Raw genomic sequence first — 23287 nt, 5'->3', positions numbered from 1 at the left:
AATGAACAAACAAAAAAAAAATGTTATACTTCCCATAAATGACAGCTTCTGGAGGTTCATAGGAAATTTGGTTTAGGAGGAATGTCTTCTACTGGTCAAAAATGCCAATTAAATAAGAGCAAAAATCTGTGTAACTTGGAAAAACCTTCAGGAGATCAAACCCCTTCTTTTCATCTCATTTTTCTGACACATGAAAATGAATATCAGTAAAGATTTGAGTTTAACCCACATGGGGAAGCAGCAATGATTTTGGTTGCTGTTTAAGGAAACTATATCTTGAGAAAGAGACTTCTTCACCAAACTTTTCCTCTCCTATTCACAAAGTTTTGAGAAGATAGACACTTTAGGCAACAGATTTATCTCCTTAATTTTTCATAAATGGAACACATCGTTTAACCTTTAGATCAGTCTCTATCTTTAACCTGACTACTAGAAAATAAAATTTCAGAATCCTGCTTCTCGAATTTTCAACTCATAAAGTGATGACTTTCTGGATAGCAATTTAAATTGGCTATGTCTTATGAGTTTGATGTTTTCAGCTTTGTCTTTCCTGTGTTCTAAAAAAGAAACTGTTAAATTATGAGTGCCAGTCAAGTTACATGTTGTAAAAAAATACTGCTTGATAATGTAACACATTATTAATGGTTTTATTTCTTTTTATTTCTCCCTCTTTTTTTTTTTTTCCTTTTTCTGTTTTCCTTACAGATTTGGCTTTTTTTTTGTTTTGGTTTGTTTTCAGGTATGACTAGTGGTTCATTACATGAGAATTTTCAAAGACACATGATACAAGGCACTGCAAAATGTAACATAAATTAGCAAAGCCCTCTGACTGAAGTAAAATGGGCAGATGTGTTTGTTTCATGCTTCTACAGTCTTTTTCTCAATCTGACGCTGATACCAAGTAGTTTCAAGGTATTTGTAACTCTGTCCTAACTTTTTATCAATAAAATCTTTTCTCCTGAGGTGTAGCATAACAGTAGCGCTAATAGCATAATAACAGAGCTAATTACCCTGCATCAATGTGTCCTGATGAAGTTATACAAATAAAGCTGCGAAAGAATTTTCTTCAAATGGCATCCAGGAACTTCAGCCACAGTAGACAAAATTTAACCCAGATTTTTTTTTTATTTAACTTGCAAAAAACCATTTCTTTGGAGGTGGTGTGTATGGGTTACCTCAGGCAGTGTCCACACAATTCTCTGACATGAAACAAGGACCAGGTTTACAAGCTTGCCACTGACTCCTTCCTGCCCTTGGAACCATCTTGAAAAATGAAAGAATTGAAAATACAGCCCCTTTTGCAGGAAAAGAAGGAGGCTAAGATCTGCAAAAGTGATCAAACTGCAGCAAACTGTAAGGTATTTCAGATGAAAATCAGATTTAAATTATTACAATACGAAAAATTTAATTACTTTTAGAAACACCACTGCAGAGCACTGTGTAGACACTTGTGTGGTTACTCCTTTGATTTTCCCTGGAGCCCCTGTCTATGTCTGCCTAAATGCATCTACCACTTTCTGCACTGTTTCTTCACAGACAAAAATATAACGTTGGCATGCAAATGGCTCTGGGCTAATTATTTCTCTTCTTCTTGAGGTCTTTTTCCACATTATGCCTGGCAGAGCACTTCCCATGTCCTGTGAACACTGGTGTGGGGAGTGCATATGGTTTCAAAACCCACAGCTGCTGGCAGGGATCCCCTGGACTGACCCCAGTGATCAGGCTGCTGCTGACTCCTGAAAATGAGTTGTGTGCTACGTAAAATAAATGCAGGAAAACGTTCTTTCATTGCTTTCCACTGCCTTCGAAAGTGATGTCTCACTCTGCTATCTTTCCAATCTGCCAAAGCTGACTTAACAGCCATCAGAAAATGAAATGTTTCATTTCATTTGAGCAGATCATTTTTAGCAGACAACTCTCCAGCCTGCATGCAGCCTTTGAAGAGGGACTGAACGAGCCTCCCTCGATGCTGTGAGTGCCAGACATCTGCACAAACCCACGAGCCTCCCTCCTCACCCCTTCACCACAGCCCAGGCTGCACCATTCTGCATGGCACTCCAAGGAAGGAAGACTCACAAGAAGTGCCAAAGCACAGCAGGGAAACAGTGAAACCCAGCAGTTCCTTCACAGGAAGTGTTCTTTCACGTGGACTTCCAGCTTGCAACCTGGCATCAGCTGAGCGACACGGCAAACATTTTATCACTGAAATCAGCACTTTCAATCATATCTCAGATGCTTCCACAGATCCTTCTACCAGCTACTGAAGTTCCCCTGCTGTAGCAGAGCCCTCCAGGCTCAGCAGCCTGGCAGGAATGGGTTTTCCTTACCGTTCCCCTGTGTAGCCTGGGCTGCAGTGGCAGTGGCCTGTCGCTGAGTCGCAGGTGCCTCCGTTGTGGCACTGGCACTCCTGGGAGCAGTTCTTCCCATAACGACCTTCAGGACAAGGCTGACCACAGACCATGCCCTGGGAGTGAAGAAGAGAAGTCTTAAGAGTTGGGACTGCAGCTTGAATGGACAAGGAAATGAGGGAAGATCAAGGACATGCTGTATTAATCTCCCAGTGCTAATCTTGGAAAGGCCAAACCCTTCTCCAGCTTTAAATGTGGGGCATGTTCCAGCACTGGAGGAATAATCTTCTAGGATTTGCATGTTGGAAGTAAAACACTCATGAAAAACACTCTAAGCACCTGTGAAAACACTTACACATGAAAGACTACACATGACACACACTTACATGAAAGACGAACTGATGTCAATCTCTTCCCAATTTATCTACCAGGAGTGCTATATATCCAGGAATGCCCTCCAGTGAATAGAGGTGCAAGAATCAGCAGCTGCTCTAATGCCCCAATTATTCTACTTCATGGTAAGTTGTGGGTCGTTTTTCTTTTTTTTTTTTATGAATGAAAAAGCTGTTTGCAATTTCACTTAAAGCAGCACATCCTAAAAGCTTAAGTAGCATGATTGCTCCTTTCAATGGGTTTTGAATTTCTGCACTGCCTTTTACATCCTTGGAATTAATCACACCTGGGTGGTGAGGGAAACATCAGAACCTAAGACTTTTAAGAAGCCATTTCAAGAAAAAGGTATTTACAGGCATTTCGTCAGACAAAAGACATGCAGGTATTTAATCTACTGTAAGACTGCATCTTAATCTACTGCAGAATTTGCACCTGGCTACCTTAAACCTCTCTTACAAAAAAAAAAAAAAAAAGCAAAAAAAAGCAAAAACAAAAAAAGAAAAGACTACACTGACAAAAGAGTGTTTCATGAAATTGAAAGTTCTAAAATTAAAACTTACTAACACACAATACTAGCATAAAGCTTTCCTCACTGCTTCATGTGCTACATCTCAGTTTTAGTAGCTGTGTTTAGGCAGATAAAGGGAGTCAAGAATTTATGCAAACATCTGTATTCCACAACCAGTAATTTTGCTCTTCTAGCCTGAAATGCAATAGAAAGTAAAAATGGCCATATTCCAATCTGGGTAGTCAGGTGTGCTACAGAATCTCGCAACCAGAGGCTGTATTTTATAGCATGCTCTCTAGTTGGTGAAAAACTGGTCTCTGCCACAGGTTCTTCTCAGTATAATATAATCACAAGGTAATGAAATGATCAGTAAATGTGAATTTTCACAGAAAAGAAACATCTAAATGGAAAATATTATCAAATGCTCATGATCAATATTATCAGCAAATGCACTTAAAGAATTTTTTTGGGCCTTGATCACCTTCCAACTGCATTATTTTCCAACTCAGAACAGGCAGCCTGATAGCAAGGGAAGGTAATTTGCAGCTCCAAGGTCAGGTCTTAATATATTACCCTCTGATAAAAGGGAAGGAAGCCTAAAGATAATGTCAAAGATCTGATGTCCCATCTCCTCCCCAACAGTGAACACACCAGCCAAACGTTTTGGGCTTTTTTCCATTCACATTGGACATATAAAAACAGGCACAAACCCCACTATTAATGAACGCAATGGTGTCATCTCCCTATAACATCAACCTACACACAGAAACCAATGATTCCTAGGCAAGATCGAAAGGATGTTGCCTTGTCACAGCACAACTCATGTCTTTGGCTTCCCAGAATCTGATACAGTTAAAAAGGCAGTGCAGAACTGGAGCATTTTCAGTAACAGATGGTTTCGCAAGCATTTTATTTCAGTCCCTTATGCTAAAATATGTTTCTCATTACTCCTGGCTACAAGCAGACCACATTTGCTATCCTCGTTTGCTACCCTGTTTTTTTTTTTCCCCTGTCGAGATGTACAAATATGGAAGTTTTGGGGGGGTTGTGGGGGTTTCAGAGAGCATTTTTTACCATCCATCCCGGCGGGCAGGAGCACTCCCCGGTGATGTGGTGACAGACGCCTCCGTTCTGGCACGGGCACCTCTCCTCGCACTGTGGGCCGTGCTTCCCGGGGGGACACAGGTCCTCACAGCTGTGCACAGGGTGGGGACAGCACAGACACCCGTTACCACAGGCCCCAGCTTTGTTTCCAGTGCTATCATCATCAGCTCTTACAGCCAAAAGCGTGGAGCACAGAGCAGTGTGACGCAGAGAGATGCGCCCCGAGTGATGTGCGGCACCCACACAACGGATCTAAGGAAACAGACCTGGCATTCTAGGAATTACTCCTTCCCAAGGCATCTCTTTACATGCAGTTTGGCACTCATTCCCTGCTGCTCACACAGCTCTGGAATCACCAAGGCCAAACAACTCCATGTTTCAATGCCATTTCCCAAACCCAGGGCCAGACTGTGACGACCACATAGCTCTGCTGCTCCTTTTTGTACATTTTTACCCATCTGGGCCAAGGATTTTCTTCTCCTGGCTGCACACCTGAATGCACCCTGCAACACGGCTTTGCCCAAACCTGCCAGCTCAGAACAGAAGTCCATCTAAACTCTCCCAAAACCCCGCCATCCCAAAAAACAGCACGGCCACTGCTTACAAGGCGCCGGTGTATCCGGGGGGACACCGGCACTCTCCGGTGACGTGGTCGCAGGTGGCTCTGTTCTGGCACTGGCACTTCTGGTGGCAGTCGTTGCCGTAGGAGCCAGGGTCGCAGCGCTCCTCGCAGCGCCAGCCCTTGAAGCCTGCAGAGCAGTGGCAGGCGCCGGTGATGGGGTTGCACAGGGCCCCGTTCTTGCACTGGCAGCGGCTGCTGCAGTGGGGTCCCCAGTGGTCGCTGTCGCACGCTGGGCGGGCAGAGGGAGAAAAGTTTTAGAGGAATTTTTGTGGTTGCAGCACTTGGAGGTGCTGTGAGGCGGTGGTGCAGCAACAAGCAAGAAGTTACGGAAGGGAAATGGTTATTCCTTCTTGGTCCTCAAGGCTTGTGGCAGGCAGATTAGACTTCATTTATGTGATTTTTGAAATTGATTCTTCTCGAGAAAAGCCAACGTTATAAACATGAGGCTGAAAACTAAATACAAGTTTGACTCTCTTAATTCTCAAAACTCTTCATTAGAACTCTCCACCATGAAGCCATGAGCTTCCCTTTACAGAGGGAAGTCTAGCTAACTTAAAAAATGCAGTCTAAATCCACCAACAACTCTCTTAATCCCACAAGGGAGTTGCAAAGCTTGCTCAGTGTAGACTTATGATTTTGGGCAAATCAAAGAATTCCTACTTGTTCATGTAATTGCAAATATTTCCTTTGCAATCTTCAAATGCACTGATAGGGGAAAAGAAAACACAAGAAGCACTTCACCAAGCAATAGGAAATTAACAACTATGTGGTTAAACTTCATCTGGATGCTACAAATTTGATTATCCAATGCATCTTTACGATCATTCAAATCCATCTTTTCTTGTCTGCCCCAATGCATCCACTAAAGCCCTATAAGCAAACCATTCAGAGGGTATTTCAGCATCAAAAGAAGAACTCAATGTTAAGGAAGAAATTTTATCCTAAGAAACACAGGAGGTTCTGTGAAGAGCCAGAAGATTAGGGTCACCTGGAGTTCAACAGGAATGTGTTAATCATATGGTCAAATGATCTGATTTTATTTTTATGTTCTGTTGATAACAGCAGCACAATGGGAAAGCTTCAATTGCAGCAACTGTAAGCCCAGGCTCTCCTCTTGGAGACTGACAACCATTGTTCTCCCAGTCTTCTCCTGGGGCAAAAAAGCCAGGCAGAGAACAGCCACACTTTCCTAGGCTAATGCAAAGTAATTCAAGAATGCTCCTCAGGGTAGGAATTATTCAGCTGTAAGAGCTGTTCACCCAGGCTACACTAATAAAAAGGAATTAGGGTCTTTTCAAGAATCTACTCCTTAAGGTTGTTTTGTTGTTTTTTTTTTTTCTCCCCAGTATAGGTCACTAGAACATGCATCCATAAATGGAGATACTGTGAGCACTTACACACAATAAACCAGAGAGCAACAGAAAGTAGTGTTACGTATTATAAACACCCAGCAATGCTGCTGAGCTGTAAGAACAACTGCCCATCTTACTATTGGCCTCTGTCTTTAAAGATGTGTGGGTTTTGTTTTGGACAAACAACAGGCCTACAACAGTTCTGTAACACACTGCGTCTCTCAAATTGCCTTTTGCCATGATAATTTAAACATTTTCAACATGTAGAGTAGAACGTGTAATCCTCCTGCTCAACCGGGCAGGAAACTATATATATATATTATATATATATATATATATATATATATATATATATATATATATATATATATATATATATATATTCTTAACACATTAGTTTGCATTCAGATGAAAGTCTTCTTTGTTTCAGACAAAATTTCAATTTTTGCCATTCCTCATGGAAATACTAACTAATAAACCAAACAAGTAATAATAATAATGATAATTTAAAAAAAAAACCAAACCAAACCAAAAACAAACAAAAAAAATCAAAACCCAAAAAGCCCTCTCCAGACATGTCTGATAAACAGGAGATTTCAGACTGATTGCCACACCACAACTGTTCCAGTGCAGAGCTCAGGCAAGGATGGAGGCAGCCAGAATATGCCCTTGCTACAAAGATGGGACTGGCAAGAGATTTATTCTTGGTTGGTAAATGAGAGGTGGTGTTCTTTTACCAGCTGCTGGGAATGGGGTATTTGGTGCAGCCAGCATTAATTAAGTTTCCTGGCATGACCTTCTCATTGTGTTTGCAGGAAATCATTAAAATAAAAGCACATCTTATGGCTAGCAATAGGGCACTCAGCCTCAGGACCATTCTCCTGGCAATGATAAGGTGAATAACAAATACTGAGTTTGCAATCTTTCATGACATTCCAGTGGTGGCCCAAGCATGGTGCAGTTTTGCCACAACCCTTCACACAAGGCCTGTCACCAGCCTTCCATCCACCTGTGAGTTATGGGCGGAACTGTGGAGAAATGTGCATGATTAAGGGGAGTAAATAATAATACTGAACAAGATGGATAATCATGTTTTACCTCTATGTCCCCTGACTGATCATCAATAAAATTCTCCATAGGAAATCAGAGTGATTTGTCAGAAACTGATGCTCAGTTTACTACTAGAAAAGAAGGCGGCAACGGGTAGAATTATTTCCTGTGGCGAGTTTGGATTACTTTTATACAATTACTACATCAGACTATTTCTAGGATTCAAACACTGAGAAAGCTGGGCTGGAAGTCACACACATCTGCTAATTTGGTGGAATGGGATATTCTTGAAGTTAATGGCTACTGCCAGGTTACAGAGTCAGCAGGAGGTTAATGAGCACAGCAGTGCTGGCTGCACCCAGGTCACAGGCACACATGCACAGGGCACACACCACAAGCAGGCACCTGCAAAATCCTCAGACACCAATCTTCTGAACAGATCCTGAGCTGCGATACCATCTCTCTCAGCACAAGGGGAAAGGGGAGCAATGCACAGAGACAAGGGAACGTTCAGAATGGTTTCAGCACAAGGATGGTGCATCTCGGCCCCAGTAACTCCTGCAAAGTCTGTACCACTCAGAGGTGCCGAACCCAGCCAGGAAACCAGTACTGATTTTCTGTGTTGATCCTAGAGAACTGGCTTATTGTTGTTCTGTCTCACACAGAACACCTTCCTTACAAAAGGCCCTCTTTGCCTTTTACACATTATATTCACCCTCAGGTTTTCTTATGTTTTAAACAAATTAATTAGTTAGTCTCCCTGTCAGCTTTTTGATCAGATTCACAGGATCCTTTCTGCCCTCCCCTTATGCGGTAGGGAAAAAAGAAAATACACATAAACATCACTTTTAACACTGTGGTATCAAAGCCACATCCTCCTATAATCTTTTCCTTTTATTATTTATCTGGGAATATCTTTTCTTGTCACCAGAGTATGCACTGTGCACATCACACAATGCCACAGAAACAGGAAGAAGAACTTTGCTCTCTGCTTTGTTGAGCAAAAGCAGGAATTGGAATAAGAGCACTGCATTGCATAATTCTATTCAACATGAGCACTATGGTAAGAATCTCTAAGACTATGCAGGTCTACCATGATAAAAATTCTTGCTGACATTGAGGGCCAAGTGACTTGAGAAACAGGGAGAATCTAAAGGAACCACCTTTGAGAAGACATTGAAAACTGTGATGGAAACTGCTACCAATTTGGGGTCTTCTGTAGCATCTTCAAAGATGTAAATTTCTCCTATATAGTATATGATTTCCTTGTAAAATAACTGCAATGCACATTGTTACTGTGCTGGGCTAAATGAGGTTTTGTGCAAACAGTTTTTGTAATTTACAAACTGGGGTGGTGGGAGCTCTGATATTTTAATTTATCTTTTTAAATGATTTTTTTCTAAGAATCTGGAACACATGGGTAGAATTTGGCAACTACTTTATTGCTTTTTATAAACAAAAACCACTTTTAACTAAATACGGTCACATGCTCGTAAGGTTTTTTCCTGCTTTTTTAAAATGTTGATTTCATTAAAGGGCAACAAAAAAATGCAAAAAATTCCCAGTTCATCACTGATAACCCACCTCGATCACCTGAAACTCTGCACTTCTCTAAAGGCTGACCTATAATAAACAAATAAGGCTATCAGATCAAGCCAAAGAACACTTACGAGAAGAAAGACCTCGTTAGAAATTCTAACTTGCAACTACTTTTTAACTATGCCACAATTTCCCTTATAACTTCATACTCAAGCCAGACAATGTTTATTGCAATGCTATTTTTAAAGATCGCTTCTTTTTGTGCCATTGGGGAGGGAGAAGAACTACAGCAAAACTAAGATTTACAGTCCTTGCTGTCAGTTTCTTGCAGGTGTCTCATATGTAGCACCAAGACAAGTAAATGAGATTTTAGTCTATCTTACCCATCTTTCTGCAAGACACATTGCAGTGTGTTCCTGGAAATACATACCACTGTTTGAAAACAGAGGAGATTCTTATCACTTCATTAGGCTTATGTATTTTTATGGCCTTTTAAAAAAACTGAAAACAAAATTCCCTACACAGACAGCAGGGAGTAAATACTCCCTCCCTTGGAACACAATATTGTGAAGTATAAATTTAAAATAATCTAACACTGGCACATACATCTATTCCTGTCTTTCTGCCCTCAAAACTCCCAACAGAGTTTCTTCAGAAAGTTTCAAGCAATTACAGCCTTTAGTAAGTGAAAGGTGATTTTCCTTGCTTCAGCATGTAAAACAAACTGAAGCTGCCCACAGCTTCAACATCCTTCTCTGTTCTTCCCTGTTCTTCCCTTCCCAATAGCCAACCATAGACAGAGTGAGTATAAAAAGGACAATATTGAAAACACTTTCATGTATCCAAACAAGTATTCCACTGAGTCTTGTAACTACAAACAAGATTGGTAATCCCTGGACATGTCCCAAGGGACAAGAGTCAATAGAAGAAAAATCCGTTGATTTTCTAAGCAAAAAAATAACAAAAAAAAGGGATGTTATCCCTAATCTATACTCACATCACACCTACTTTAAAGTTTAGAGAGTATTCTTGAAACTACTCTCTGCTATGTCCATCTGCAGATCTAAATGGATTGCAATTGTTTCCCTTAGGATATTTCTGCAGGGTAGGAAACAGATAATAATTCTCCCAACTGGAATTTAATCCAAGTAAAAGTAAATTCCTACTGAATTTGAAAGCTATAAATACTCAAAGTGTGTTTCATATTTGACAAGATGCATTAAGCCCCCAGTGACATCAGCCTGTCAGCCTGGACAGCAAATGTGGAACATGGCAAACAGAAACTTCAGAGATGAGTCAAAAAAGCCAGGGAACAAAGCCAGCTATCCTGAAAACTAGAATAAAAACATCCTGTAGAAAACCTTCAAAGTATTATTCAATAAAACCATGGATTATTCTCCATGTATTTTTTTTTATTTTGCTCTGTTCTAGTCATCTCAAAATGCTATGAAAATTGCACATGCATATTAATTTAAAACCCCCTTTTTTTCCTTCAGAGAATCATTCATAATAACTATAAAATACCAATGTCTTTTAGTAAAAGACCTACTTTACCTACATCCCAGACACAAAAATGCATGGAATTTTTTTTTCCAGAATGCCATTTCTACTGGATCTGGAATTTTCTTTCAGTCTTTTGTTTCTCTCCGATTGCATTTGTTATACTGTAGGCCTTTTACCCCGTGGCATATTTTTCATTGTTACTTTTTGTTTTGTGTGTAAGAAAGGATTTTTATTCAAAATGCTAAGCCTAAACTTAATTCAGGGTTTTTTCTTGTTTACTTTATAAAAGCCTTTTGATCCGTGAAGTGGAAGAACAATGAAAATGTGTTTTTCAGATCTTATGAAAGACTGGAACTATATGCCTTTCACATGCCATAAATTTCCAAGACTCTTTAAAGTGCTTTGGACAGCAGAACACAAGGATGGATAATTGGTAAGGAAAACACACACAGATGGTTGATGGAGTTCATTTTTATCATGTTACTGAGATAAATCCTGTTAAAAATAATAATTATTATAGGTAAAATTTTAAGAACCTGCTTGTACTACATCCTTCCCATGACCCTGATTTTGCACAGACATCCTTGTAGAACCATAAGTTAGCTTTTTTCCTTTTTTTTTTTTTTTTTTTGCAATGACTTGAAAGTCATCTTAATTGGTATTTTTTTTTAATTGGCCACGAATGGTATCTCTCACATCCTTGAAAACCTACTAAGTGAGCCACTGAAAATATATAAGCCCGCCAATATGTAAGGCAGATTGAAATGAAATCAGCACTAAAAATACTTAGGCACTGTTAATAGGGGAAAAAAACCCAACACAGACCTTAGTCAAAAAATCAGCTTAGGCAAACAGTACAAATTACTGCGTTTCCAAAACGGTGAAAAGCAGAAATGAAAAGTTTATCTGGTCCAGAAAAAATTTACAAAGCAATAAAACTACCACCATTTACTGGAATGCATTCCTCTACGTAAATCTCAACATAAGTAAATAACCCTGTTTTGTAGAAAGCAATTTTTTTTGTTTGTTTTTACTTTTGCTTAAAGATTGACACTGTAATTAAGCAAAATTCTGACACATGGCCATAAAATCTATTAATCTCTCTGGGACTTCCAATCCAAAATGGTTCACAGCACCAAAGATATACTAAACGTAAGAATATTATTATTTCAAATGCATAGTTGTACTGAACCTCCAGACAAGCAGAAGTGCTATGTGGCCCTGGAAATTTTGATGCCACCTACCACAGTGACACTGTAGTGACTGTTAAAAATGAAGGTGATGGCAACTTCCATTAATATCTGTTTTTCCTATTTGCACCTCATCTGACTTGCTGGTGGGTTAGTTTCTCAACTCAAAGATATTCAGTCTCATTAGAGGGGGAAAATGAAGTGTTCAGCTGGAAAAAGTGAGGAGAAGTCAGTCAGGGAAGTTACAGCAGCAATAATTACAGAAGAATTATGGGCAGTGAACATAGGGAAGACACATTAAATACGAACAGGTTCAATTTAAGATTGTTTATGACCTGCTAGCACTTTTGTTTGGGAGCCGGGCTGGGGGAAGTTCTGCATTACTTGAACAAGCTATTTCTCTACATTTTCCATAAAAGTGAAATAGCTGTCTGCCAGGACACTCTGCAGTTTTGCCTGTGTGTTTACCAGCTCCCCAGTTCTGGGAACCAAGCCTTCCTAATGCAAGGATGTGGTTAAAACCAGAACTTATTTCTGCAGCCTGCTGGATGGCCTGGAAAGCTCAGGGATGAGCTAACTCCCTAAGCATATCTCGCAAGCTGCATTAGTTTAAAAAAAAAAAAAAAAAGAAAGAAAAAGAAAAAGAAAGAAAAAAAAAAAAAAAAAAGGAAAGCAATGCCCTGGCCCAGAAAAAGCTCTGTTTAGGAGTACTCTGTGAATCTGTGACACCAAAGTGTGCAAGGTGGTTCCAGGCAGGTTCCACAGGGGCTGTCTCACTGGAAAAGTCACACATCCACCTCTGCAGGGTTAAAGGAAATCCAGGGCTACACTGGGAAACTGGCACTGCCTGAGGCTCACGTGAGTGTCTCACACACAGCACTGCCAAGGGATCCAGTTTCTGCCATGGCCTGCATCTGCCAAGTCCCATGAAGAAAACAGCGAGATTTTCACGGAATTTGCGAACTTTACAAAACACCCACGGCTGTGAAGGAAATCTGATAGTAGCAGAGCTACTGTAGTTTAAAAGTTACCTTAATATGCCCATTTAAAGGTAAAGGTTTCTCTGAGGTGCAAGCCTTAAACCTGCAGCTTAATGTATTAAGGAAAAATCCAGTTTTCTTCTCATGCTTTACAAAACCCTGGAGACAAATTAATGTCTTCGTGCCACTTTTTCTACTCCCATGACTTCAGACTATAGTCTCAATAAAGCTCTGCTAATCACCAACATAATCAAATTACAAATTAAAACCCAGTGATTCAAACGAATCTCAAGATTACTTCAGCACAATAAAAATGGAAGAATCCCACTCCCATTTTCACACACGTGCTTTGGTCATAAACCAAAGACATGTAATTCCCTTTTTTGCTTTACCACTCATGCCAGCTGGGGGGGATCACAAGGCTATAACCATTTCAGTCTAGTCAGTGTAATATTGATTTTTGCCTCTGCTCCAGCTTATCCAGAAAGTGTCCTATTGATTTTGAAGGAATTATCTGTGGACTGCTAGGCATGAGAAGAAAAACAAAGTGGATGTCCTGGTTGTGGACAGGACACCCACTGAACTGCACACCCACTCAAAACATGACAATCAGGTCATGTATTATCCATTATCATATAAATATAAATAATAGCATATATATATATAAATAATATAAATAAATAAAACTTGTAAATAGATATAAAGTAGCGTTGCAGGAGTGTGAGCAAAAAACAGGCAGAAAACATAAATTACAAATGTTTAACAGGGTTTGATCATCTCCACAGACACCTATTAGCACATAACTCAACTATTAGCACAACTTCTTCAGAAGACTATTCTGTTCTCAACCTGTACTCAAAAGCATTCTTAAAAACAACCCAATCAGACACACGCCAGTTAAAAATTTGAGAAAACAGTAATTTAGTTTGGAAGGGAAAAGTGTCAGTTTGCTCTTCAATAAAATCTGTTTGTTTAACCTATATTCAGCACTCTGTGCACTTTTGTTAATATTGCACTTGTCCCTAACCCAGAACTGTCCAACTTATATTCCTGGAATTCACAAGTATTACTTCAAAGGGGAACTGACAGCTTATGGATTATGGCTGATTCACTTGCTTCTCTCACTCGACACATCTTCTGTCCACTCCCTTGACCTGACAATTGTGTTCAGTCAATAAATCTGTATTAGAATAAATTGTTTTGCATGACCGTCATCTCTCCCACCAGAATGCAATGTTCTGCAAAGCAGTGATCTCTTGATCCAAGTGGTGTTTCCTCTCAGATATATCCACATTATCATCACCTTCTTGACCCACCTCACACTGACTTTCACTGCAAACAAACACTGCCTAACACAGTCTATTCTCTTTAAATAGAAAGAAAATACCTGAAGAAAAATTACACCTTGTGCAGGAAGTGTTCCCCAAGGAAACTTTAATTAACAAAACTGCTGGGCCATAACTCAGGTTTCCCTTGCTGAAGAATAGATCCAGTCCTGTTTCCCACTCATCTGGGATGTAATTTTTTCAAAAAGGCAGAGGATGTGGTGAGGAGCAGAGTTATAGTCTGGGTTAGAATTGAGTGCTGAAAAAAGACAGGCTCAGCACTCTGGTCAAGCCTTAGGCCTCCTCTCCCTAAACTGAGTGCAGCCACTAACCTAAACCATTCAGGAATTGGCAAGGAGTCATAGCAATAAGGAGGTAATATTTGCTACAAAAGGAAATGGGAGTCACCCAAGAAATTTATTCCCTCCTGAGAAACAACAGATAAAAATCAGTCTGGGGGGTTGGCAGATGGACAGATGCAGTAACAGGACTAAATCTGTTCTCAGATACTAGCAGATAAAATTCCTTTGTAAGGAGAATAAACAATTCCAATAGAGATAGGACAGCAATTTGAAAGAAAATGTTTAGTTTTGCAGTTTTACAAAATGTTTGGTCCCTAGGAAGAACAGTTCCTTCCCATATCTGTGAATACATGAAAAAGAACAGATGACTACATCTGGAAGTTGTCCTAACACTTCACTCTTTGACGATTGCATCTCCTTTTCAGACAGGGCATTTTATCTGGTCATCAGCAGCCATAAAATCCCTGAACCTCTGCCTTACAAAGACAGTGGCCTGTCTTTCAAATATGGTTCCACCATTCAGTTAAGTAATGAAAATGATTATTTGATGGACATTATTACAGTAGGGCAATATGCGTATATTCCTACTGAATTAATAACTTGCTATACAAAAAAAATATTATTTAAAAAAACCACAGATCTTTATTTTGCATCATTGCACCTTTCTTTGACTAATACTAAAACCAAGTTGGGGATCATGCAGAAAATACAACTAAAGGCAGAGCATCAAAATCTTTTATGATTATGACCCATCTCAGTAGGGTAAGCAACTAAGAAAGCTCAGAAAGCCAAGCCCCTCTCAACTTCTGTTATTTCCAACACTATCCACTATTCCTGAATTCAGTTTGACCTCTGCTGTAGCTCTTCAGATAAGGAAATCATGGACAGATAGCAGCAAACGTCAGCTCTCAAGCTCAGAAGGACAAATGAGTGAAATCAGCAACTTTCTTAGGTTTGTCCACGCAGAAGGGGATAAATCCCAAAACAAATGTTCCTGTAGCACATGCACAGAAATATCCCCTTCCTCACCTACCCCCCTTCTCCTGTGGCTACACCAGTAATCCCAAACAGATTTTGGCAATTCCACGTAGCCCTAACATCACCCAGGAGCCTTTAGAGGATCACCAGCCTCTCCAGAGGACACTGTTCAAAGGTACACAAAAGGCAAGCAGCTGAGGAAGAAGCAGAGGAAAAGAGCTGCACGTGTACTCAGAGTGAATTACACCAGACAGAAATCCTGGAAGAGGAAGGGTTATTTCCAAAGGCAGATTTAGAGGTCCCTGTCTTATCTAAAGCACACTTTCAGGCTTGAAAATCTCAGTAAATAACAGTATTTTTTGCAATCTGTGTTGTCTAATGATTCACGTTTCTTCTGCATGTTTGATTAGTTACAGAGGAGCTTAATGCATAAGGTTTTCAGAAAGAAAGATAGCATGTTTTGACAATTTATTTTGACAATGCAGTACATTAGATGAAGACCAGTCTTACAGCAACACTCTGTTGTGAAAGAACAATGGCTCTTTCAGTTTTATGCCTTATGCAAAACTTGGGTGTTTCTTTGGAGCTATACATGAATCCCATGTATGGATACACAAAAACTCCACAACAAATGCAGCAGTTAATTTTAAAATAGTTAAATTCTTCCTCATGCCAACAAATGTGCTGCTGGAACAACAGATCAGTTCCAGATGAAGTGAGTTATGATAGCAACATGTTTGAAAATTGAAGAAAAGAACTTTTCCCTTTTTTTTTAAAGAAAGATAAATGAGAGTTTTTAATTTTATAGGAATCATGTACAAAGTAAATTAGCAGTGTAATATCTTTGCAATTTGTTTGTTAGAGATTTATAAGGTGTATGGACTTTAACTTGTAAATACAGCTGTTTTTATTGTTGGCTAAAATACATTTCTTTCAACTGGACAGTCACTAGCAGAGACCCACATTGAATTTGAGTGTAACAAAATATGTGGTTTTATGGTAGCCTCAAAAATACATTTTTAAAGACCCTAAAAAAGGGGGGCCACAAGGCTGGAATAAATAAAGAATTATAAAGAATTAGAAAATTACTCTGAGAAACTGTCTTTCAGCCAAAGGGAAGAAAAGATAATGATTTGTGTTCCGCACAATTCTGCTCTCCATATCTCCTGCACGTGGAAAGGGAAAGGAGAAGGAAGTGGGAGAAATTTGACCAGAGTATAATGGAAAGACATTGAGAGTTCAGGGAGTGAACAGTGAAGGGGAAAATGGTTGAGTCAGTGTCAGAGTGAAAAAGGAGGACAGAGCTGCTAGGAAGGCTTTCCTCATAGCTTTTAAATGTGACCTGGCACGATCAAACTTCACACATTAGTAAAATAAAAACGGTGAGATTTTCTTACATGTAAAATAAAATTTTGTCTTTACTCCAGATACTGTGCTATCTGCATGTTTCTGAGCATAAAAAAAAAAAAGCTCATTAGTGCTGCTACATGGGAACAGTGTTTGCAAGTAAATGAAGAAAATCAGGTTACACAGAGTAACCTGATAACTCAGAAAAAAGCCCTGATCAGAGAGCAGAAGCCCAAGCACAGAACTGATGATTATCTGTCTAAAAGAGAGGACAACACCATGAAAAGAGTACAAGACAGGCAGAAGCAGGTGAAAACTCACCACTGGAGCAATTGGGTCCTCCCCAGCCAGGCTCACACTGACAGGTGTTGGGAGCAATACAACGGCCATGGACACATTTATCAGCACAGTGAGCTGTCAGAGAAGGGAATAAAACAAACAATTACAGAACTCCTACCACCACTAGGAAAAGCATTCTCTAAAATGGTCCTAATCAAGTTCTTTCATGTATCAAGTACCCCTTAATGCAAAATAAATACCAGCGTATTTGGTGGCATCTATTAAAAATGCATTTCACTTCAGCCTCTTCTTTGAAGATTCCAGCTAAAAATGTTAGTATTACTCAAAACCTTCAGAGGAAATTGTCCAAATCTAACGAAAAGAGAGTCAAAGTATGATCCAGGTTGGGAACCCATCTGACCATGGTCCTGGGCAAGAGGCTCTGGTTGGCCCAGCATGAAACTTGGATGGGATGACTTCCACAGCTCCCTTGCAACCTCAACCATCCTCTGACTCTCTGCAGCAAACCCTGATGCCCAGAAAAAACAGGGGAACTTCAGCAGGCATCCAAAGAAATGCTCTTTTGCAACAGCATGGATAAAATATGATTTGCAACACAACGATATTTTAGTATCAACTTTTCCAAATGATTGCAGAGTTCAATTGAAGAATAAACAAACAGTGAAAGTGATTGTAGTAAAGCATGACAAATAAACCTTATTAATCACTGCAACCTTTATTCTAAGTGCTAAACAGGGTGCCCTTAAATTTTTTTCTTTTTTCTTTTTTTTTCTATGATTTGCAAACAAGGTTCTAAGGTAAGTCTTACTTTGACACAACATTTTGTTTGAAACATCTAAGAAAAAATTGAAATGGCTTTGATATCCAGCATTATCAATGACAGAATATAACACACCCAAGAGGAAAAATCTCTGACCAGAGATTTAATGTGACTCTGACCCCCATATTAATCAAAAAATACCCCTAATTTTCCAAAATACATACACTGTAATAATTTCCTTCTACTCTAAACAACAATAAAACTTAGAAAATGGGCACAGGATGAGATTCTTTCTCTGTATCAACATTTCCAGAGAAACTAAATCTGACTGCTATACAAATTAATATAAAGTTATCAAGGGGAAAAAGACAAAGGGGATGTTAAAAAGAAGTGTAATGGGGCTACCTATGAATCACTGTGGTTCTAAATGATTGAAAATGTTCTAGAGTAATTAGGCATTTAGGTAAAATACTTGCAACTTATGGGTTTTTCTCAATTAAAGATGATGAAGCATATTGGTCATCTTTACATTTAGTGTGTCCAAGAAAAAGAAAAACCACACAAAGATCAATAAAATAAAAATTTTTGATTATACAGGATCCCAGCCATTAACTGCTTATTTTTACATCCTTTAGTTTTCATCCTCAGCTACTTCTAACAAGCTACTTTTCAGATGTGCAATAAAATGATCTTCATCAGAAATCAACAGGGACAATAATAATTTTTTAAACATTTGATGAAGCAAGGCATTAACACAGAGCGCTGTTGCCTATTTATGTGTTACGGAAAGACTGAGTTTAAATAATACATCACAATTTTCCATTAGTCTTGTAACTTGACGTGAATCACTTGTATCTTTGAAGATTCCTTCCTAGTTAGCGCTGCCTCGGTCACTGAGGCTCTCCACAAACCAAATGTGTGAAAAAACCTTGCCAGCGAGCCGTGAGGCAACAGCAGGTCACTGTAAACATGCAGTGTGAGCACTTGTAGGAATAACCCAGGGAATGCAAACATCTCAGCCCAAATTTCTGAGCACTGAGCCTTAAGTACAATAAGGCAACGCTCCACCACCTCCCCTGTGAGACAGCTGGAGCAGAACAGAAAAATAAAGAAGTTGCAAAAAACCAGACCTATCTCACTGCACTGCCGCTCAGAACACGGATCCACATTCTGGATATACATAAAAACCTATTCTCTAACCAAAAGAAATTATTCTCCAGACACCTTCTGGGTTAACTGACTCTTGGCAAGTGAATCCTACATCACTAAGAGACAGCACATTTTAAAAAAAATATTGCAGTGGACATGGGGATGAGAGAACCAAAATTTACTAAACAGAGCTACAAAGAGGTGAGGACAACATAAAAATCACCTAGAGGAAGCTGAAAAGACATGAATAACACCAGGAACAGATAAACTACTTTCTCCTGGTTTTCTACAGGATTGTTGGCATGGTATTAAAAAAAATACTTATATGCATGTGCAGGTGAAAAACTTAACATGAAGAATTTTCTTTTTTTACTGACTAGCGTAAAGAAGCACCAAAAACTCCCGGGCAGCAATTGCCATGTCTTCTTTTTTTTTGCAAGAAAAAGCTCAATTATTGCATGAAAAGCAATCTGGGTTACTCTTGCACATTGGCTTTTACATCTTATTTGCCCTTTTCTTTTGTGCCTTATTATTTTTTCAAGATCTCTTCTACACTCTTGCCTTCATTATCTGATGTTAAAAGAAAACTTGGAAAAATGTATTTTTATCTTTGATGAAAGTTTATGCATGCATTTTAGGATCTGTTGCTTTTTCACTTCGAAAGGCCAGCCACAAACCAGTTAACATAAAATTGAAACACTTTGGATGTAATTATGCACATAAATGACTGCAAGGTTTAACTCCAGCTTCCTCCAAATTAACTGAAACAAGCATTTGCCGTGGGAAAAAAATAAGTTATCTATTAAATTACGTTATAAACATGTTTTTTTCAAATAAATCCTTCACTTTTACACTATATGCTAGAACATACCCCTTGTTTGATCCTTGCTTCCTGTGCTTGACGGCTATTTGCTAGTAAAGTGACTATATCCAGTTATACCAGTTAAGATAGATGGTGCTTTTTCTATTTCATGTTTTGATGAAATTCAACAGGCATAGTTCTCTATTAAGGTTCTTAGAAATGTACTACAATTTTAGAAACTAAGGGAGGTAAATGTTCAAGCTGCCAGGAACACTCAACCTTTGCTTGTGTGTCCATCTTCAAGAAAGCCACTAGAAACTGTCTTTAAACCTTTGACATTTTCCTTTTCAGAAACATGCTAAAAGAAAAAAACAAATTGCACTTTTTGAAAAAGTTTCTAGTCTGTAGCTAAGCCTAGTGTTCATATGCCAAATCTCCTAGGGATTGCCACTGATAGTAGCAGACAAGTGGCAGGAAATTCTTTGGAATAAAAAAGAAATTTAGTCAATCACTCAGCCTGGGGTGGAGCTGCCAGGAGTAAGCTCCTGAACAGAACTTCACAGAATTACTGTTCTGCCTTTATATCTGCATATAAACTGCATATAGATTATCTCAGAAAGTGCATTAGGTCTAAACACAGGAGCAAAAATAACAGCTTGAGGTCCATTTAACCCACTGCTCTACAGAGGTGCTGGCAATAGTGAAGACAGAGGTGAGAAATTTGTATATTATTTATATCCTCTATAAACAGGAGTTTTGTGAGGACAGCACAAAGCACGTTCTCCTTAGTGAAAGTGAATTAAGATATCTACACTCACTAAGATATCTACACTCTTACAAACAGTCCAAGTACTGACTGCATATAAGGTTGGATTTAAAATTAAAATACAACTTCTTGTCAACCCACATGAAGACAAAATGAAATGGCACAACTAATAAAACACAGATTCCTATTATTTTTGAGAAGCAGCAATGAAATTTCAATTCACACAATGCTGAGTCATACCAAAACCATCTAGCAGTAGACTTTTCTAATTTACTTTTCTAAATTGAGAAGTCAAATAAAGGAACAAACAAACAACAAAATACCAACAACAACACAAGGATTTTAGCCTTTTAGAGGCATCTTACATACTTCCACTAGGTAAACAAAATAATCCACACAGCATAGAAATAAAACTGCAGTAATGGAAATGCTCCAGCTGGAGATCATGAAGACTGAAGGTCTCCCTCTTTCTTCCAAGGTCAAATAAATGCAAACTCAGCTACACTGAAGGATCTGTATTTTCACATAATTTAAAGTCTGAGGCATTCCACATTCGCTTCAGAAGTCAGAGCAGATATGTCCTGAGTATCATTATCAGGCATATTTTCATGTAGTAACAGGAAAAATTAGTATGTCCAATGGTATTTGAATTTCTGAGGTTCTGAATTTCATTGTGTTAACACAATGAATTTACTACATATGCTATAGCTATGTAAAAGCTGTTGTCACATAAGAGAATCACCGTCACACCTGTCATCACATCATGAGTCAAACTGTAACACGCTTCAAAAAGTATTCTACCTAATAAAAAATTAAATATCATTATTCAGACATGCTTTATAATAACCAAATGTAGTCAGAAATAGGTTCTTTTAAGTCTAATATACATACAAATTACCAAAAAAAAGCTAAAATCATTGCCAATCTGATATCAGATATATTAGTTTTCTAAAAATATTTTGACCTCTGCTTTTGCACAAGCATAAAATGTTTTGAATCAGAGCTTTTTCTTTTCAAATTCCAGGACATAAAACATGTTCTTATCTAATACCATTTTAAGACCTCCTTAGGTCTGCACAAAGTCAAATAAGAGAGAGAAAGAACTGAGCCAAGGCTGCCTCCAGACACCTCAGCCACAAATTTTCCCAGTTTTGGGTTAGATGAGAAGACAGAGGTGTGTGCCACCCAAAAAAGGTGCTGAGACCTCCAAAGAGTTGTTACAGACCTCTGTATGTCCAAGAGAGGTTCAGCATGAGGATCTGCTGGGGTCTGTTCCAAGGAGAAAACACTTCCATGTCCCTCGTGGTTTTAAACCTTGCGTTTGCTTACCATGTTGGAAAATACACTGATGCTTGCACAGTGCATTTTCCACATGATCATTAGCTAGGACCACATCAAGGCTGGCTGGCCACTTAGACAGCTTTCAGATTCCTGGAGTCCAACCATCCTGTCACCTGCATCTGCTCAGCCCCAACTGGCTCCAACAAGAGCTGCACATGCATCACTGGCGAGAAACTCAGCTCCTGCAACCCAGCCTCCACAAGCCACCCACCAGAGGGGAGTCACACCAGCACAGTGATGCATGTCTGGAGTTTCAAAGCCAAAAAAACAATAAGAAAAAGCTGAACTTACGGACACACATTTCCCTGCTCTCATAGAATCCAGGGCAGCACTGGGATTTGCGCCTGTACATCGTCTTCTCACCATGTCTGTAGGCGGTTCGGTAACTGATCCTAAAGAGAGGAATGAGTGTTTGTCACACACCTTGGTTCAGAAACAAGACAGGATGTATTCTTACACATCTTACAAAACATTCAGGTGTCATAAGAAGAGAAAAAAATGCTCCAAGTTGTCTTGATTTATCTGTTGCCAATTTCAAGAGTCCAAGGGGTTCCCTGACATGCCTTAGGCTCATGGGTGGTCAGAAAGCAGGAAAAGAACGGGGACTTTTTCACTTGTGATGGTTCACACTTACAGGCATATTCCTCTGAGGAAAATGCTCTTTACACATGTCACCAGTTTTTAATCATTCAGCCCTTGCTTGCTTTCTGCTTGCACAGGAAGTTTCCTTTAACAAATCCTTTTACTTTTCTTTCAAGAAGCATACACTTATGTCCCCCAGAACACAACACTGCATGCAACAAAGGTCCCCTGTGATATTTCTGAACAAATACACCTTGCAGGGTCTGGAGAATTTAGTTTTTCCTAAGCTGTTTGCTTTCTGTTAGCACTCCACGGGATGGTACATGCCAACCTGCTAATATGTGACGTTTCTTGGACAGTCATTTTCCAGCTGACACAGATCACAGCAATTAGACAGGCAGGACACTACAGCTAAAAAATCCTACATGTCATGCTTGATTTTGAGTCAAGAATCTTAACAATATCAGCAAATTGACAATGTTAGGATTTATACATCACCTGTGTCGTGTGCACTTGAACCAGTTCAGGATGTCCGTACAACTGGTATAGTAAATCTGATCAAAAGGATGTGGATATGACTCTTGCACTGTAACTGAGTAACTGGGAAGAGACAGAGAAAAAAGGGAGATCATCAAGCAAGTCCCTTAAGTACAGTCTCATTTAATTAGGTCTTTTACAGAATCCTGTTACAGAATGGAAGAAATATAACACAATGCTCATGTCTAAAAAAAATGGGACAGAAAGCTTGCAAAGAAAAATAAGAATGCAGAGAGTCATCATGTTTATACTGTGGAACACATTTGATGAAATTCCACTACTCGACATTTAAAGAAATGTAATGTCAGTCTAACTTTTTTTAAAACCAGAACACCTGTATCTCGAATAGGCAGAGAATTAAAGTAGTGCATATTAGGTGTTCTCCATTTATTAATGCAACTGGATAACTGAACAACTAGTTAAGGAGACAGAAAATTAGGTTTCTTCTATTATCACTCAAAATAGAAAAATAGGACTTTCTGAGAAATTCATTGTAAAAACTGTATCTG

The 23287-nt window shown here is 39.1% G+C and overlaps 1 protein-coding gene across 2 annotated transcripts in view; it reads right to left on the bottom strand.

Annotated features, from left to right (window-relative positions):
- Nucleotides 1-23287, bottom strand: part of MEGF10 (multiple EGF like domains 10) — an 84945-nt gene that overhangs the window by 40774 nt on the left and 20884 nt on the right. For both annotated transcript variants that reach the window (XM_038124938.1, XM_038124937.1), the window contains exons 3-8: nt 22740-22841; nt 21951-22051; nt 16863-16955; nt 4958-5204; nt 4324-4444; nt 2328-2464 (exon numbers count right to left, since the gene is read on the bottom strand). In XM_038124938.1, coding sequence (XP_037980866.1) covers nt 2328-2464; nt 4324-4444; nt 4958-5204; nt 16863-16955; nt 21951-22051; nt 22740-22841 — 801 coding nt within the window. The remainder of the gene's footprint in view (nt 1-2327; nt 2465-4323; nt 4445-4957; nt 5205-16862; nt 16956-21950; nt 22052-22739; nt 22842-23287) is intronic.

The sequence above is a fragment of the Motacilla alba genome, chromosome Z (genome assembly GCF_015832195.1).
Source record: "Motacilla alba alba isolate MOTALB_02 chromosome Z, Motacilla_alba_V1.0_pri, whole genome shotgun sequence".
NCBI lineage: Eukaryota > Metazoa > Chordata > Aves > Passeriformes > Motacillidae > Motacilla > Motacilla alba.
Note: the sequence above shows the minus strand (reverse complement) of the source record. Positions and strands in the feature narration are given on the sequence as shown.